This window comes from Pygocentrus nattereri, chromosome 3 (genome assembly GCF_015220715.1).
Source record: "Pygocentrus nattereri isolate fPygNat1 chromosome 3, fPygNat1.pri, whole genome shotgun sequence".
Taxonomy (NCBI): Eukaryota; Metazoa; Chordata; class Actinopteri; order Characiformes; family Serrasalmidae; genus Pygocentrus; species Pygocentrus nattereri.
The window spans coordinates 32,131,592-32,148,318 of record NC_051213.1 but is presented as its reverse complement, the minus strand read 5'-3'; the positions used below and the strand labels follow the sequence as shown (position 1 = coordinate 32,148,318).

At 39.8% G+C, this 16,727-nt stretch overlaps 1 protein-coding gene across 3 annotated transcripts in view; it reads left to right on the top strand.

Annotated features, from left to right (window-relative positions):
- Positions 1 to 1,997: 1,997 nt before the first annotated feature.
- cep162 (centrosomal protein 162) overlaps positions 1,998 to 16,727 on the top strand; it is a 54,999-nt gene continuing 40,269 nt past the window's right edge. For all 3 annotated transcript variants that reach the window (XM_017706878.2, XM_017706877.2, XM_037537366.1), the window contains exons 1-3: positions 1,998 to 2,299; positions 2,623 to 2,715; positions 3,761 to 3,917. In XM_017706878.2, coding sequence (XP_017562367.1) covers positions 2,656 to 2,715; positions 3,761 to 3,917 — 217 coding nt within the window. In that variant the 5' untranslated portion in view covers positions 1,998 to 2,299; positions 2,623 to 2,655. The remainder of the gene's footprint in view (positions 2,300 to 2,622; positions 2,716 to 3,760; positions 3,918 to 16,727) is intronic.

The following is a 16,727-nucleotide window of genomic DNA, read 5'->3' as shown; positions in this document are numbered from 1 at the left end:
CTTTATTAAAACAAAAAGCTATGAAACTGTTAAAGCATGTATGTACTTCAGTACGTTTGTGTAGTTATGTATGTCCCCCCCAACAAATGTATATATACTGTATGGACAAAAGTATTGGGACACACCTCTTAATCACTGAGGTCAGGTGTTTCATTCAGTTTCATTGTCACAGGTGTATATAATCAAGCACCTTGACATGCAGTCTGCCTTTACAAACATTTGTGAAAGAATAGGTCGTTCTAAAGAGCTCACTGAATTTGAGTGTGGTGCTGTACTGTTTGCAAAAAGTCAGTTTGTCTAATTTCTTCCCACCAAGAAATCAACTGTGAAGTGGTATTACTAAAAAATAGAAGTGTTTAGAAACCACTCAGTGTCAGACCACATAAGGTTACAGAGTGCCATTGCCTAATGCTGAGGCACATAGTGCATAAAAGTTCCAAACCTCCTCTGGCTTTAACATCAGCACAAAAACTGGGCACCAGGAGCTTCATGACATGGAATTCCATGGCAGAGCAGCTGCATGCAAGCCTAAAGCACACTGCCTCTAAACTCTGTAGCAGTGGAAACATATTCTGTGGAGCGATGAATCATACTTCTCTATCTGTCAGTCTGATGGACAAGTCTGGGTTTAGCAAATGCCAGGAGAACGTTACTTGCTTGACTGCCCTGTACCAACTGTAAAGTTAGGTAGAGGAGGGATAATGCTATGAGGTTGTTTTTAAGGGGTTGGCCTAGACCCCTTAGCTCCAGTAAAAGGAAATCTACCAAGACATTTTGGACAATTGTATGCTTCTGACTTTATGGGAACAGCTTGGGAAGACACAGTGCACAAAGCAAGATCCATAAAGGCATGGCTGGGTGAGTTGGGTGTGGAAGAACATGACTTGTCTGCACAGAGCCCTGACCTCAACCCCATCCAACACGTTTGGGATGAACTAGAACAGAGATTGTGAGTCAGGCCCTCTCACCCAACATCAGTGTGTGACCTCCCAAACGCTCATGTGGATGAATGTACAAAACTTCCCACAGACACAATGCAAAATCTGGGAGCTTCCCAGAAGAGCGGAAACTGTTATAGCTGCAAAGGGGGGACCAACTCCATATTAACGCCTATGGATTTGGAATGGAATGTCATAAAAGCTCCTGTAGGTGTAATGTGTAGGTGTCCTAACAGGGGCGGGGCTTCAGGGGGGGCTGGGAGGACGGCACGCCCCCGGCCCGGACCTACAGGGGGCCGGGATGGGAGAGAGGATAAGATTTCAAGTAGCCGGGCCTCTATCACGTCCGAAGAGAGCTGGAGAAGGTGGGTCCTCTCCTGACTGTATTCAGATGAGCACGGCATACGTCCGGAGGCATCGCCTACCTTACATCACCCATCATTCAAGTCTTACACGGGGCCTTTAAAGGTTGCCACAGTCAGGACTGAGTCATGGTTTCTAAAAACTTTACAAGATCGACTGACTTTAGTGATGTAGTGGGTGTAAAATATTGAATAAAATGTTGTTCTGCATGACTGGCTTTATTTTCACTCTTACATTTCACTTTATGACACGCAAATTTTCAAGTGGATCGCCGATAAGCGAAACTTGTGAGCCTTGTGTGTATGTTGTAAAATGATGTTATGATGAGCTTTATTAAATAATAAAGGCTATAAAGGGCCCGGTCATTTGCCCCGCCCCCGGCCCGCCTCTGATTATTCCGCTAGTGTGTCCCAATACTTTTGTTTGTATAGTGTGTGTGTGTGTGTGTGTGTGTATAGTGTGTGTGTGTGTGTGTGTGTGTGTGTGTGTGTGTGTGTGTGTGTGTACACTGTTGTATGTATGTTTTTATATGCATCGGATGTTGCGCACTGTGCTTTGCTTTCAGTGAAAGAATCACCCTCCTCGTGTCTTTAAACCGCTAACCCGCTGTCGAGTGCAGAGCTGTCCACTAGGGGGCGGGATGTGACCGTTGATTTAAAAAAAAAAAAAAAGGAGGAGGAGAAGAAGAAGAAGCTCCAATGATCCCCGCTCTGTGCCGCGGGAATCACCATAACAAACCCAAAACAATACAATTCAGCCCATATCAGAGGCAGGGGCCTCATTCGCTCTACAGAAACCTTCATTTATACGTTTAACTCATGAGTTAAGGGCATAAAAACACACAACTCCGATTTAGCTACTGCGTCCTATGATGTGTAGTAATAGGAGTAACGTTAGCTATACGTTGTCTGCAGTTGGAGTGGACAGTGAACCAAGTTCAGTCCCAGCAGCTGTAAAATAAATTCAGGAGACCTCTGTTCTGTAAAATTACAACCAAAGTAAGTATGTTTTAGATTGTTTAGATAGATAGTTACCGGATTAGTTAGCTACTGTATGGAGTGTCTGTTTTTTAGCATGTAATGTTAGACTAATGTCACAGCTTGGAGTTTGTTTGTTTGTTTGTTTATAACTCGACAGTCATTTGAGCTGACTGTCTAACTGAAAGGTATAAAAAAGGAAAAGTTAAATAACTAAACCAGAACCAGTATCGTAGTCTGTGAAGCTGGTTGCCGGGTGAAAACTAACGTTACTCTGTAGGTTAAGCTTAAATGGCACTAAGCTCATTAAAGATCTGTGCTAATGTGCTCTCTGCTCCTTTCAGCATGTGTACGAAGTAGGTGAACGACGTTGAGAAATGGCCTACCGAATGACAAAAGAGGAGCTGGACCAGCAGTTTGAACAGTTTTTGAGAGAGGTGAGCGCATTTGTGAAAGTTTAAAAAGTAAAAGTGTTGGCTCGGTTGTAGCCCGAGGTGACGCTTGCAGTCAAGGTTGGTGTTTTGGCAGGGTTTGTGCCAAATGTGTTTAAGGTCGAGAGAAACTAAGGCTGCGTCTAAAACACGCCTGCTGCCATGCTAAATAGTGTGTTGAATACAGTACACCACCCATAGAAGTCCATTCATTAATGCAGTATGTGGTTTTCGACGCAGGCAAATTTCTGAGGTGTCAAATCCAGGTTCAGAAAGTAAAAATCCTTCCCAGGATTTTGTTCCAACAGGCTGGACAGCTCTGCTGGTGGTGTGATCTAACTGGAGAAGCCAGCCTGTTGGAACAAAATCCTGGGAAGATTTTTACTTTCTGGACCTGAATTTGACACCTAAAGGAATCGAGTACAGTACAAGCCAGTACAAGGGGTCCTATCAGGAGGGGTGAGCAACATGAATGGGGGACAAACCTGTCTTCTGGAAAATAATTCCATGATTGTGGTGCCATTTGTGTATCACTGATGTTTACAAATGTCTATGAAATGGAAAGGTAATAGACATTTTCGAAATAGGCTGTTGTGAATGACATTAAAACCTATGTTTTAGATAATTGTATTAACAACATTAATATAAGTTATATACGCTCACTCATCATTCCCTCAACCCTGATACTTGAACACTTTCACCCCTGTGAAATATCTCAGAGTATTCCACAATATTCCATAAGTCACATGCTCAACACGAATTTGCATCATCCAGTGTTGACTCAACAGAGCTTTAAATCTTGTGACCAAAGGTGTTTTCAGCAAAGAAACGCTGTAATAAAATAAAACCTAAAATAATTGTTAAATGCATGCTTTCTTAGATGGGCATAGTTGTTGGTTCAGTCTATTAAGTGTGAATACATGACCTGTGCACATATGAATGATTACAGAATCATTACAGCAATGCAGCCCCTCTATATGTATATAGAAGTATCCATATGATTTCTTTTCACAGTGTCTGACTTATAGTTTCATGTTGCACTCCTCCACAGTCAGTCTCTGATGACTCGATTGAACTGGGCGGCAAGTCTGTGCGCCCCAGTGTCTTGGATCAGTTGGGAAAGGTACCAGAGAAGCAGGTGAAGAAAAGTCATGTGCCTGTTCCCTGGTGGCAGGATGATGAAGACAGTGAGGAGGCCCTGGGAAAAGGTTGGTTCTACTGCTAGCCATAATAGTATAAAATGTACCATAATTTTAGATATTCAGCCTGAGTATTGACCAAAGTATGTTTTTGCTTGGCAGACATTCATATTGAAACTAGAGATGCAGTACAGATCCTGGTATTGGGTATCAGAACAATACTACACTCATTTACTTGTACTAAAATAAAAAAATCAGCAGTACTAGCACTCTGATACCTGCTGTCATGTAAGCAGAGTGTACACTGCCATGTTAATGAATAAACACAGTGAAGGAGACTCTGGTCACACAATGAAGTGTTACTGACACTCTGACCATCAGGCACAAAGCCATTGGTCATTTCAAATATTCCACTTTTGCAGATTCTTTCCAGGAATACGCTGTGATTTTAGCCTGTTTTAAACACACACAACCATATTCACAGTTGCTTCCCCAATATGGGTGGAGAGGCACAGGTCAACTAAACATAGATGAAAAAATTGACATTTCTTACCAAAGACTATCTATACATTAGTCAATTTGAGTAGAATAGCAATTTATAAACATTAATTTGGTGATTTCTTTGTAAAATAGGCTGTAGAAAGACTGTATTGTCTTACTGTGTACATCATCACCTGGCTTTAGCTTCAGTCAATCCGCGCCAAATGAACCACAGAACGAGGTTGTTAACTGGGCTGGTACCGACTGTGCAAACCTGGCTGAGCCACGGACAGCGCGAGCCCCATGCGCTGATCCTCCCTTACTAGTAAGCTTTACTCAGGGGTTGCAACCAAAATGTTAACGTTTTGTCAAAAATCAAACCAGGGGGCTCAACATTTTCTGTCCGTTATACCGTCTTGGCTGTAAGTATATCTCAGTATGTGCTGATGTACAGGCTGAAAATATAAACCCAGACTTACTGCTCTGCTTTAACCTTTAGCTCAGCTGTAGCTGCTTTTCTCGCATCTCAGGAAACTTCATTGCGAGTTTCTTGTAAAATGTCTCTCAATGTTTGACTTTTTATGAGGTTGAAGTCACATCTCATCCTCCAGCTTCTCGCTCAAATTGTCCCGTTCCACCTTAAATGGTGCCTGAGACGCCAGACTGTCCTGCTGCGGCATTTAAGGTGGAACGGCAGAATTCGACCGAGAAGCAGGAGAAAGAGAAGCTCACTTAAGTTTTGCAAATTGCTGCCGATTAAACGTTGACAAAAAAAGTGATCTGGTTTGTGTTTGGTTATATTTTTGTTGATTTTTTTTTTTTTTTTTTTTTTGTTGATGCTTGTTGGATATCATGCCTTTGGGTGTGTAAGTCTGATTGCTGGTTACACTTTCTGGTGATCTTTTTGTATATTTGCAGCTTTTCGTTTGTGTGTTTCTTTCTGGCACGTCAATAAGCGCAGTGTCTTCTTCACACTGTCAGATGGGCCTGTTTGGTGTGTCAGGTGAAGATTCACAAACGTTCTGACAATCACGCTTTGAAAGTAGCTAAAAAGTAGCCTCTACTTTTCAAAAAGTAACAAAAAAGTAGCCGCTACTCTTTCTGGAAAAGTAGCTGCACTGTAGCTGCTACAACTTTTGGGAAAGTGGCTACAAAGTAGCTAACTACACATTTTTCAGCAGCTATCCCAGCCTTGACAATGGTCTATTCAAACAGACAACGTGAGTCACCAAAGACCAAGATTTCTAAAATCACACAGTGTACGTCTGGCTTTAGAGGACGTTCAGCTACAGCTCAACCAGCTAAACAAAATACTCCCAATAAGATGTAAAACTTAAAATGTGAGCAAAACTATGACTTGTACTTTACTCACAGTTGCCCGTCTTCTCCACTGCAGTGCTGCTCTGTCAAAGGTAACTAATAGTAGCATAGCTAGTTAATGCATTTCAACGTAATGAATTTTGTAGTATATTTCACTCATTTACACCAAGAACTACTTGATTCTAAGTAGGTTACTCAGTATGGTGTTAGACTCTGTGTTGGCGAGTAAAAAAAATGGTATAGTACTCGGCCTGAAAAACGGCTCTCGACGCATTCCTATTTGAAACTTTCTGAAAGTTGGTTTTTGTTTAAAGATTTTTGTTAACACTAGTCTGTGGATGCCACTTCTAATTAGTGGGTTTGGCTGTTTCGGCCACACCCATTACTAACGTGCATAAAATCAAGTATACAGCTATGCAATCTTCATAGACACACCCTGGTAGTATGCTTGATCTACTGAAGAGGTCCATGGCCTGCAAGCTCACAGAATATGATCGGTACCTTAAACATAGTGCTAACATGATTAGAGCATGAAAATCGACTGACCTCAGTTGCAGCACTCGCTTCTAACTTGGAAGCACCGTCAGTGCAAGAACAGTTGATCTAGAGCTTCATGGACTGGGTTTCTGGTGCTGAATAGCTACACACAAGCCTAACATCACCATGCATAATACCAAATGTCAGCTGGAGTGGTATATGACAATATGACAATATTTTATTGTTATTGAGATGTCACAATACCCTTTTTTTCTGAGCATACCATGGGTATCAGTACTTAAAGAAAACTGACTAACTACATAATTCAAAGTAAGCATAATTAGGCCTTGATTTAGTGCAAACTTGTTTGCGAAACATTGTTGGGGGGTGGGGGGCTGGTTGTAGATTTATTTTATTCTTTTTTTATTATTATATTATTATTTTTTATATGTGGCACTACAAGTTCTCTTTTGTCTCTTTCAACTTATCCTAAAAGAACTAAACAACATGATGCACATTGTATATAATGATAATGTCTTAAGGTATAATATTTTTGCTATATCACCCACTCCTGCTGCTGGGCTACTGGAGAAAAGTAGAAACACATTCTGTGGAGTGATGCTTCACCATATGGCAGTCTGCCGGACCTGAGCCGACTGCGAGCCAGACCTTATTGTCCAGTATCAGTGCCTGATCTCACCAATGCTCTTGTGGTTCAATAGAAGCAGATCCCCACAGCCAAAATCTAGAGGAAAGCAGCAACGGGACCATCTCTGTGTTAATGCCCGTGATTTTGGGATGAGGTGTTCACTATGCACATGGATGTAATTCTCTGCTGTTCACATACTTTGGGCCTAGTTGTGTACTTCATGGGTTTTTCTCCTTTATAACCACCCTGACAAATGAAATGCTCAGTATCGGCCAGGTGGTGGGGCTATATTCTCTAAAAGGTTAAGAAATGTAGAACACATTTCTTTTTGTTTTTGTATTCACATATTATCTGCATTAGTGTACACTCTGCTACTTTCATATTTTACAAACTAGCAAATAATTAGGACATACCACATAAATAGGACACAACATGTAAAAAGGACATATCATGGAGCCCAAAAAGCTAGTCATCCTCTAGAAATAAAGCATATCATCATATTATTCTAAGTGTATGGCAGGACATTGATATTGCACATTTAGTCACTTGCACTCAGGATGAATTACTTTGGATGATAAGATAAATTATCAAATAAAAGCATATAGAATACATGGAAGCAGAGTTAGCCATGCTTTTCTTGAATTGGAAGGGTGAATTAACATTTATTTAATATTTATTGTTAAGATATTGTTCATATTCCAGATCCAACCTAATATAATCAAGAGAAACTTGTTTATGCATGGAGACAGCTGCAGTTGGAAGTCATTTGATATCGGTAATATATGGTAATCTCTGTTGCACATTAAATGTGTTGTGACATTTTCAGTGCTGACAGTTAATGGCAGGACATTTGCATTTTGTCGTATGAAACTCATTTGAAATAAGCAAGAGCCCTAACCATGCACTCTAATGAATGGTATGTTTGTCAGGCTGCAGCAACACCTTTGATTTTTCTGTAATGAGAGTCTTTCATTTGTGCTTCTTGATCCTGCAGGCCTGGCACACTAAAAGCAGCTTTGCTGTGCAGCCACTTATCTAGTTTGAGAGACTGATATATGCTGTTACAGAGAGGGTGAAGCAGTACAGCTAATTGCAACAGCTAATTTTTGATGTGTTAGAATGGTGCAGAAGTTTCAAATGTCAAAGGCTACAGTACATACAGTGTTGTTTAATGCAGCTGAAGCCCTAGATAATTTCAGATTGTGATCTATTTTAAACGTGTCGTGTTCCATTTATCGTTAGTTGCCCATAATATAACAGATCTTAAATACTGCAAGTCTTTACAAACAGATTTCATGTCATGTTTAATGTGCGCTCTTATAAAAGACTTTGAAGAAAAGTTTTTTTTAGTAAAGAAAACAGTTCTATATAGAACCATGAACACCCAAAAACACTTTGTATTATTAAAAGGTTCTATACATCATGAAAAGCTTCTTAAGAACATACTGTACGTGGTTCTATATAGACTCTTCTTGTAAAAGGGTTTCATGTAGCACCAAAAAGCATTCTTCAATTGTTAAGATTTCAAGCTTGTAACAATAGTAATACCCCTTTGGGTGCTATATAGAACCCTTTTCAAAAAGGTTTTATATAGAACCATCTAAAGCACGTTCTTCATCAATCAGAAGAATTCTTTCATGATGCAAAAGCCATTTAATCATGCAAAGGGTTCTTTGAGTGTTCATGGCTCTTTACAGAACCATTTTCTTTACTTTCCTTACATTGAAGAACCATCTTTTTAAAGAGTTTAGTAGTGAGCAGTACTCTCTCAGAAAAAAATGTATCAAACTGTCACTGGGGCAGATCCCTTTTGTCGCTGAGATGGTACCCTCAAGGGTACGTCTCAATACCTTTAGTTAGGGAACATACACTACATTGACACAAGTATTCGTTTATCTGCCTTGACACACATTTGAAATTGAGTGAGATCCCATTCTTAATCCATAGGGTTTAATATGACGTTGGCCCACCCTTTGCAGCTATAACAGCTTCAATTCTTTTAGGAAGGCTTTCCAAAAGGGACAGAAGTGTGTTTATGGGAATTTTTGACCATTCTTCCAGAAGCGCATTTGTGAGGTCAGACACTGATGTTGGACGAGAAGGCCTGGCTCGCAGTTTCTGCTCTAATTCATCCCAAAGGTGTTCTATTGGGTTGAAGTCAGGACTTTGTGCAGGCCAGTCAAGTTCTTCCTCACTAAACTCGCTCATACATGTCTTTATGGACCTTGCTTTGTGCACTGGTGTGCAGTCATGGTGGAACAGGAAGGGGCCGTCCCCAAACTGTTCTCACAAAGTTGGGAGCATGAAATGGTCCAAAATCTCTTGGTGCTGAAGCTTTAAAAGTTCCTTTCAATGGAACTAAGGGGCCAAGTCCAACTCCTGAGAAACAACCCCACACCATAATCCCCCCCTCCACCAAACTTTGCACTTGGCACAATGTAGTCAGACAAGTACCATTCTCATGGCAACAGCCAAACCCAGACTCGTCCATTGGATTACCAGACAGCAAAGCATGATTAGTCTCTCCAGAGAACACGTCTCCACTGCTCTACAGTCCAGTGGCACCACTTTTTACTCTTTACACCACTGCATTCAACCCTTTGCATTGAGCTTGGTGATGAAGGGTTGGATGCAGCTACTCAGCCATGGAACCCATTCTGTGAAGCTCTCTACGCTGTTCTTGAGCTAATTCAAAGGCCACATGAAGTTTGGAGGTCTGTAGCGATTGACTCTGCAGAAAGTTGGCGACCTCTACGCACTATGCGCCTCAGCATCCTCTCACCCCGCTCTGTCATTTTACGTGGCCGACCACTTCGTACTGAGTTGCTGTCGTTCCCAATCGCTTCCACTTTGTTATAATCCCACTGACAGTTGACTGTGGAATATTTTTAGTTGCGAGGAAATTTCATGAATGGACACAGGTGGCGCCCGATCACAGTACCATGCTGGAATTCACTGAGCTTCTGAGAGCAACCTATTCTTTCACTAATGTTTGTAGAAGTGGTTTGCAGGCCTAGGTGTTTGGTCGTATACACCTGTGGCCATGGAAGTGATTGGAACACTTGAATTCAGTGACTTTCGATGGGTGAGTGAATACTTTTGGCAATATAGTGTAATTATACTATAATCCATTTTTAATCCGTTATATTTTCTAAGTTTGACTACACTACGTCTCGTCTCCAGGCTTTTTATTTTATCGTTCTGATAAAAACACATACTTAAACATATTTAAGGTACACAGTTGGACCTTACCCACTGTTATACCTTTGAAGGAACATTTACATTGTACCTTGATGAATGAAACTGTACCTGCACAGAACCTATATTTCTAACAGTGGAAATGGCATGAGTCTTAGCATAACATGGCCACATGATCTCCTCTTGTACCATTTAAGGAACTAAATGACTTACTTGCATCAGACCAGGCTACAGTTGTGCCTGAAACAAGCTATGGAACATCTGGTACTCAAGAGTGAATGACTAATATTTTCCGGCAATTTCTTTCAGTTGGAGGCACAAGTATATAGGATGCAGGTATGACACAAATGACTTGAGAAATTCAACAAACGTGAAGCTTCTTATTTGTATTTCCCATTCCACCTTAAATGGTGTACTTGTATTCAGGTGCCGAAACGTAACCACTGCTCCATTTGAGGTGGAACGTAAAAAAATGTAAACAAAAGCTGCCGAATAAGGAGCCAACTTTGCTTTGTGGAAATGTGAAGTTTTTGCCGGGCCCCCAAAGAGTGTTAGAAAGTGCTAATTAAAAAGTGAAGTGGAATCCCTGAATAATAAGCCAGTTTTAACCTACAAAGCAGGCTTGTGTAAGTATCTAAAAAGGTTTTAATTGAAAAAACATATCACATACACACAGAAATTTGAATTATACCATGATTACTTTTATTTATGCATTAACTATATAAGGATGTTTGATGGTCTCTTGTTCCGAAATGATGAGTCCAATCTCTTGTTCGGATGTCAAGTTTAATCATTTAAAACACAAGGAAATACTTTCTGTACAAGTATAGGTAGCACTTTATTGTATTTTAGTCCTTTGTAGATTAAAAATCTCTCAACAGATTATCAGTAACACATCAGTAAAGTAGCCGCAGTGAAACATCAGAATATATTAAAGTAAATGTCTTGTAGATGATCTGTCAGAAAGACAGGAAACAAGAAATGTGTCCAGTAAGGGAAGTTTAAAGCAGCCAAAATGAAATCTTTGCTACATGTGTTTATGAGCATGCCTATTCAGTTCCTACAGTGGACCCACGGTAGTTCTGAGAATGAGACTTGGATGTTTGAAGGCAAGTAAAACGTCGTCTTGATGCTATATTCTGAAGGTGGGAGGAGCTTCAGAAAAAATAACTTTCTATGATAATGTTTTACCAAATATCAGGTCTGTATTTATTAGCCATCACACCAGTGCAGGCATGTCACAATAATTGTTGACTAAAATGTATTTGCAATAATAGTCTCTTTGGACGCAGAAAAGACATTTGATAGAGTAGAATGGCCTTACCTCTTTCTTACTCTTGAAAAGTTTGGTTTCCCCCCTAAGTTTATCTCTTGGATCGAATTGCTATATGCATCCCCGGTAGCATCTGTATGCACTAACAATTTCCACTCACGATATTTCCACTTAGAGCGGGGCATGAGACAAGGGTGCCCCTTATCTGCTCTATTGTTCACTATAGCGATAGAACCGTTGGCTATAGCTCTGAGACAATGTTCTGCCGTACATTTGGTATTTGCCGTAAGGGTATTGAACATAAGGTCTCACTGTATGCAGACGACCTCCTGCTTTATGTCCCAAACCCCCTGTCATCAGTCCCCCACATTCTCTCTATTTTAGAGAACTTTGGGAAATTCTCTGGTTACAAACTAAATTTACAGAAAAGCGAGTATTTCCCTATCAACTCGCAAAGTAATGGATTACCCAACTCCATCATTCCTTTTAAGTTAAAGTACCGAGGATTTAAATATCTGGGCATAATGGTCGCACGTTCCCTTGGTGCTATTTTTGACTCTAACTTTGTCCCTCTCTATGACCGTACCAAGAAAGATTTTGTAAGATGGTCCGCACTGCCACTCTCTTTAGCAGGGCGAGTTAATTTAGTTAAAATGACAATTCTACCCCGTTTTCTACACTTATTTTCCAATATCCCTGTTTTTATTAGAAAAAGTTTCTTTAAGAATGTAGATAAATTGATTGCCGCATTTCTGTGGGGGAATAAATGTTGCTGCATTAGGAAAACCTTTTTGCAGAGACCGCGGCAGCAGGGTGGAATGGCACTACCAAATCTCTTATTTTACTACTGGGCATACAATATTCAAAAGATAGCCTTCTGGATGTCACCAGAAGACTCCCCATCTATCCCAATATGGGTGTATGGAGAGAGGTCTTACAGCCAAGTCTTTAAGCTCTTTGGTATGCTCTTCTCTTCCCACAACTGGAGGTACCACTCCATGTTTTCTTAATCCTGTAGTCACCCATACCTTAAAAATTTGGTCCCAATTCTGTAAACACTTTGGGCTACAATTGATTTCAGTTTTGAGCCCTATAGTGTCAAACCACTTGTTCGTGCCTTCCTATTCTGACTCGGCTTTTAGCATATGGTACAAGAAGGGAATTAAAAGCTTTAAGGATCTGTTTTCAGACAACTCTTTCCTATCTTTCACTGCACTTTCCCAAAGATTTAAGCTACCACAAAGCCACTTTTTCAGGTATCTTCAGATAAGGAGCTTTACTCAAAAAGCATTTAGCTCCTTCCCTAGTTTACCTCCACTGTCAATAATTGATATGTTGTTGAGTTTAAATCCCAATAAACGTGGCACTATTTCCTATATATATCTTACTGTTAGCTCTATAAATCCTCAGATGCTAGAGCATCTTAGGGCTGCATGGCAGCAGGACCTATCTATAGTTCTATCTGATGCTGATTGGGAGGGCATTCTTCACCAGGTGCACTCATCGTCCCCTTGTGCAAGACATGGGTTGATACAATTTAAGATACTCCATAGGCTCAATTTCACTAATTCTAAATTGGCAAAAAATGTTTCCTAATACCAGCTCAGCATGCAATAGATGTAAGCAAACACCAGCTACCTTAGCCCATATGTTCTGGTCATGCCCTAGGCTGAAGGAGTTCTGGAGGAGTGTATTTAAGACCTTTAATGACATCTATGGTGTCGTAATTGATCCACATCCTCTACTAGCTCTATTTGGTACACGACCTGAAGGATCAGCTCTAACTAAGGACAAATGTCATGTTATCGCTTTCTCCACCCTGCTAGCAAGCTACCACCCACACATAACAGATGGATTAATGAAGTTATGGCCCACATTCAAATGGAGAAGATTAAGTTCACTATAAGAGGCTCAAAAGATAGGTTTTTTGACACCTGGCTACCTTTTATAACATTCTTTGAAGGCTTACACACATCTGATTGTGAAGACCCTCGACCTGTTTCCTTATAAAACATCATATGACGTCTATGTGATGCTGAACTCTAGCTACTGCCCTAATTTTAGGGCTAAAAATTATGCTATAATGGAGGTAATTACTAACATTATTATTAATATGGTTTGGTACTGTGTGTGTATGTATATGCAGGGGTATGCATGCATATGTTGGTGTATGTATGGGTATGTAAATGTGTTTTTTTAGTGTCTTTTTGTATTTGTACAAAATGTTTGTGTTTATTTATACTGTTTTATTATATTGCTTTGAGTGGAGCAGAGAAACAAGGATGGGTCTAGGGTGTCGGAAAATCGTACAAAGAATTGTCTAATGTTAGTTTATACTGTATTATGCTTTTATTGTTGAATATTTCAAAATTAAAACAGAATGTTAAAAAAAATGTATTTGCATATGATACTACTAGGGATATTAGATTAACGAATACTGACACATCAATAGCTTTCTCTAATGAGATTGGTGGAATTCCCGTAGTTGTATGATTTACAGTATTTAGGCAATGCATGCTGGGTATTGTAGTAAGAAAATATTGATGGAGGCAGTCACAAAAAAGAGACAAAATCATGAATTCTGTAAAACAAATTTGGTTGAGATGCAAAGCTGCCCTACAAAATATTACATAACGCAACAGGTAACATTAAGTGCAAGTTTTAGGCTTGAATGCCTTTTTAAATTCAGATCCAGGTGGGTCAGAGGCTTCTTCAATCCTTCAGTATGTTATCAGAATCCAATCCCACTGTACTGCTTTTCTATATTACTACACTTGATTTACAGTTGTTTAAGGGTTATTTATTTATTTATTCTTTTATAATTTTTTAATTTACACATTGTACAACCCCAATTCCAATGAAGTTGGGACGTTGTGTAAAACATAAATAAAAACAAAATACAATGAATTGCAAATCCTTTTCAACCTATATTCAGTTGAATACACTACAAAGACAAGATATTTAATGTTCAAACAGATAAACTTTATTGCTTTTTGCAAATATTCACTCATTTTGAATTTGATGCCTGCAACACGTTCCAAAGAAGTTGGGACAGGGGTATGTTTACCACTGTGTTACGTCACCTTTCCTTTTAACAACACTCAATAAGCTCAATAATTGTTGAAGCTTTGTAGGTGGAATTTTTTTCCCATTCTTGCTTGATGTACAACTTCAGTTGCTCAACAGTCCGGGGTCTCAGTTGTCGTATTTTGCGCTTCATAATGTGCCACACATTTTCAATGGGAGACAGGTCTGGACTGCAGGCAGGCCAGTCTAGTACCCACACTCTTTTACTACGAAGCCACCCTGTTGTAACACGTGCAGAATGTGGCTTGGCATTGTCTTGCTGAAATAAGCAGGACGTCCCTGAAAAAGACGTTGCTTGGATGGCAGCATATGTTGCTCCAAAACCTGTATGTACCTTTCAGCATTAATGGTGCCTTCAGTGCAAGTTACCCATGCCATGGGCACTAACACACCCCCACACCATCGGAGATGCTGGCCTTTGAACTTTGCCCTGATAACAATCCGGACAGTCCTTTTACTCTTTGGCCTGGAGGACACAGGTTTTCTGAAGTGTTCCTGTGCCCATGTGGTAATATCCATTACAGAATGATGTCGGTTTTTAATGCAGTGCCACCTGAGAGATCGAAGGTCACGGGCATTTAATGCTGGTTTTCTGCCTTTCCGCTTACTTGCAGAGATTTCTCCAGATTCTCTGAATCTTTTGATGATATTATGGACTGTAGATGATGAAATGCACGTTGAAAAACGTTGTTCTTAAACTGTTGGACTATTTGCTCACGCAGTTGTTCACAAAGTGGTGAACCTCACCCCATCCTTGCTTGTGAATGACTGAGCCTTTCAGGGATGCTCCCTTTATAGCTAATCATGACACTCACCTGTTTCCAATTAACCTGTTCACCTGTGGAATGTTCCAAACAGGTGTTTTTTGAGCATTCCTCAACTTTCCCAGTCTTTTGTTGCCCCTGTCCCAACTTCTTTGGAACGTGTTGCAGGCATCAAATTCAAAATGAGTGAATATTTGCAAAAAGCAATAAAGTTTATCCGTTTGAACATTAAATATCTTGTCTTTGTAGTGTATTCAATTGAATATAGGTTGAAAAGGATTTGCAAATCATCGTATTCTGTTTTTATTTATGTTTTACACAACGTCCCAACTTCACTGGAATTGGGGATGTACAAGAGGCTTCCTTCTCTCACAAAGGTACAACACTTCTGGCCTATTTAACCATCTCTAACATTTTCTTTCTGGTCTTCAGCATGTTGTTCCCAGCTCAGTTCTGCCAAAAGAAAAACACATTTACACATTCTGTTTTACTAAAACCGTGCAGTGAATGTTGCGTGGGCTAAACTTGTTTAAGCTTCTGATTGGTGGGATTCTTTATAAACAAGGCTGCCACAGCAGATGTAGATATCACAATTTGTGCAAATTCTGCCAGCATTAATTGCTCATAGCCTTTTGACAGCCTTTCAGGAACTTTTAGGAAGTAACGAATGTAGGAGCAAATTTCAAGCACATAATTATAAGCTTTTAAAACAAAATGAATGAAGCAAACTGCCTATATTGTCTGTCTTGTCCAAATACTACTCTGTAAGCTGTGCATAGTTGTACATTGCAGGTAGGCAGTGAATGTATCAGTAAAGAAAAAAAAATAAAATTACCTTTTTTTTATGAAGATGATATCATGATGATGCATGAACAAAATAGACTTTTTTTATCTCATAGTTATGTTATGGATGTAGTTTTTAAAAAGATATATATGTGCAGCATAGTGGTGCGGACTGCGTATGATTATTATAAACCACTATTAGCAGAACTGGAGTTGAGATCCTATCATAGCACACCGAGACCTTCACCAAGAGCTGTGAAGCTGCCCCAACAAGAGAGTCAGCATGGAACAAACTACTAACACCTGTACTGTACTAACATACTGTACCATTAATCGTCATGAACCTGCCATAACAGTCATAACGTGCTTAATCTTGAAGCCTTTATTAGCAGCCTCTGTTTATGAAGTGCGTGCACAACAAGAATGCTGATTCCTGTGAACAGAGAAATGAGATTCTCCACTATGTGATAGCATCAAGCTAACAATGGTGGAGTTTTTTCCATACTGGATTCAGTACCAACATGGTTTGCATGGATTGCAGACTTGTAGCAGATATTAATGTTTTTGTTTGTATGCTGTAGATATACACTTCATCACTCAGTAAATATTTCAGGTCAACACCAAGTGTCTTTTGTTTGCAGTGCTATGCTGCTGCAAAGCTTTGAAATAATAATAATAAAAAAAGGTCGTCTGGCATTATATACATAGAGGATAGATCTAGTTGTTGATTTATCTTAAAGTATTTTTGTTCAGTCAGAATTTCTTCAAGCTTAGAAAAAAGACATGCAGATTAGGAGGGGTATAAATATACATGTATACATATTTACATACACACAGACATGCAGTGT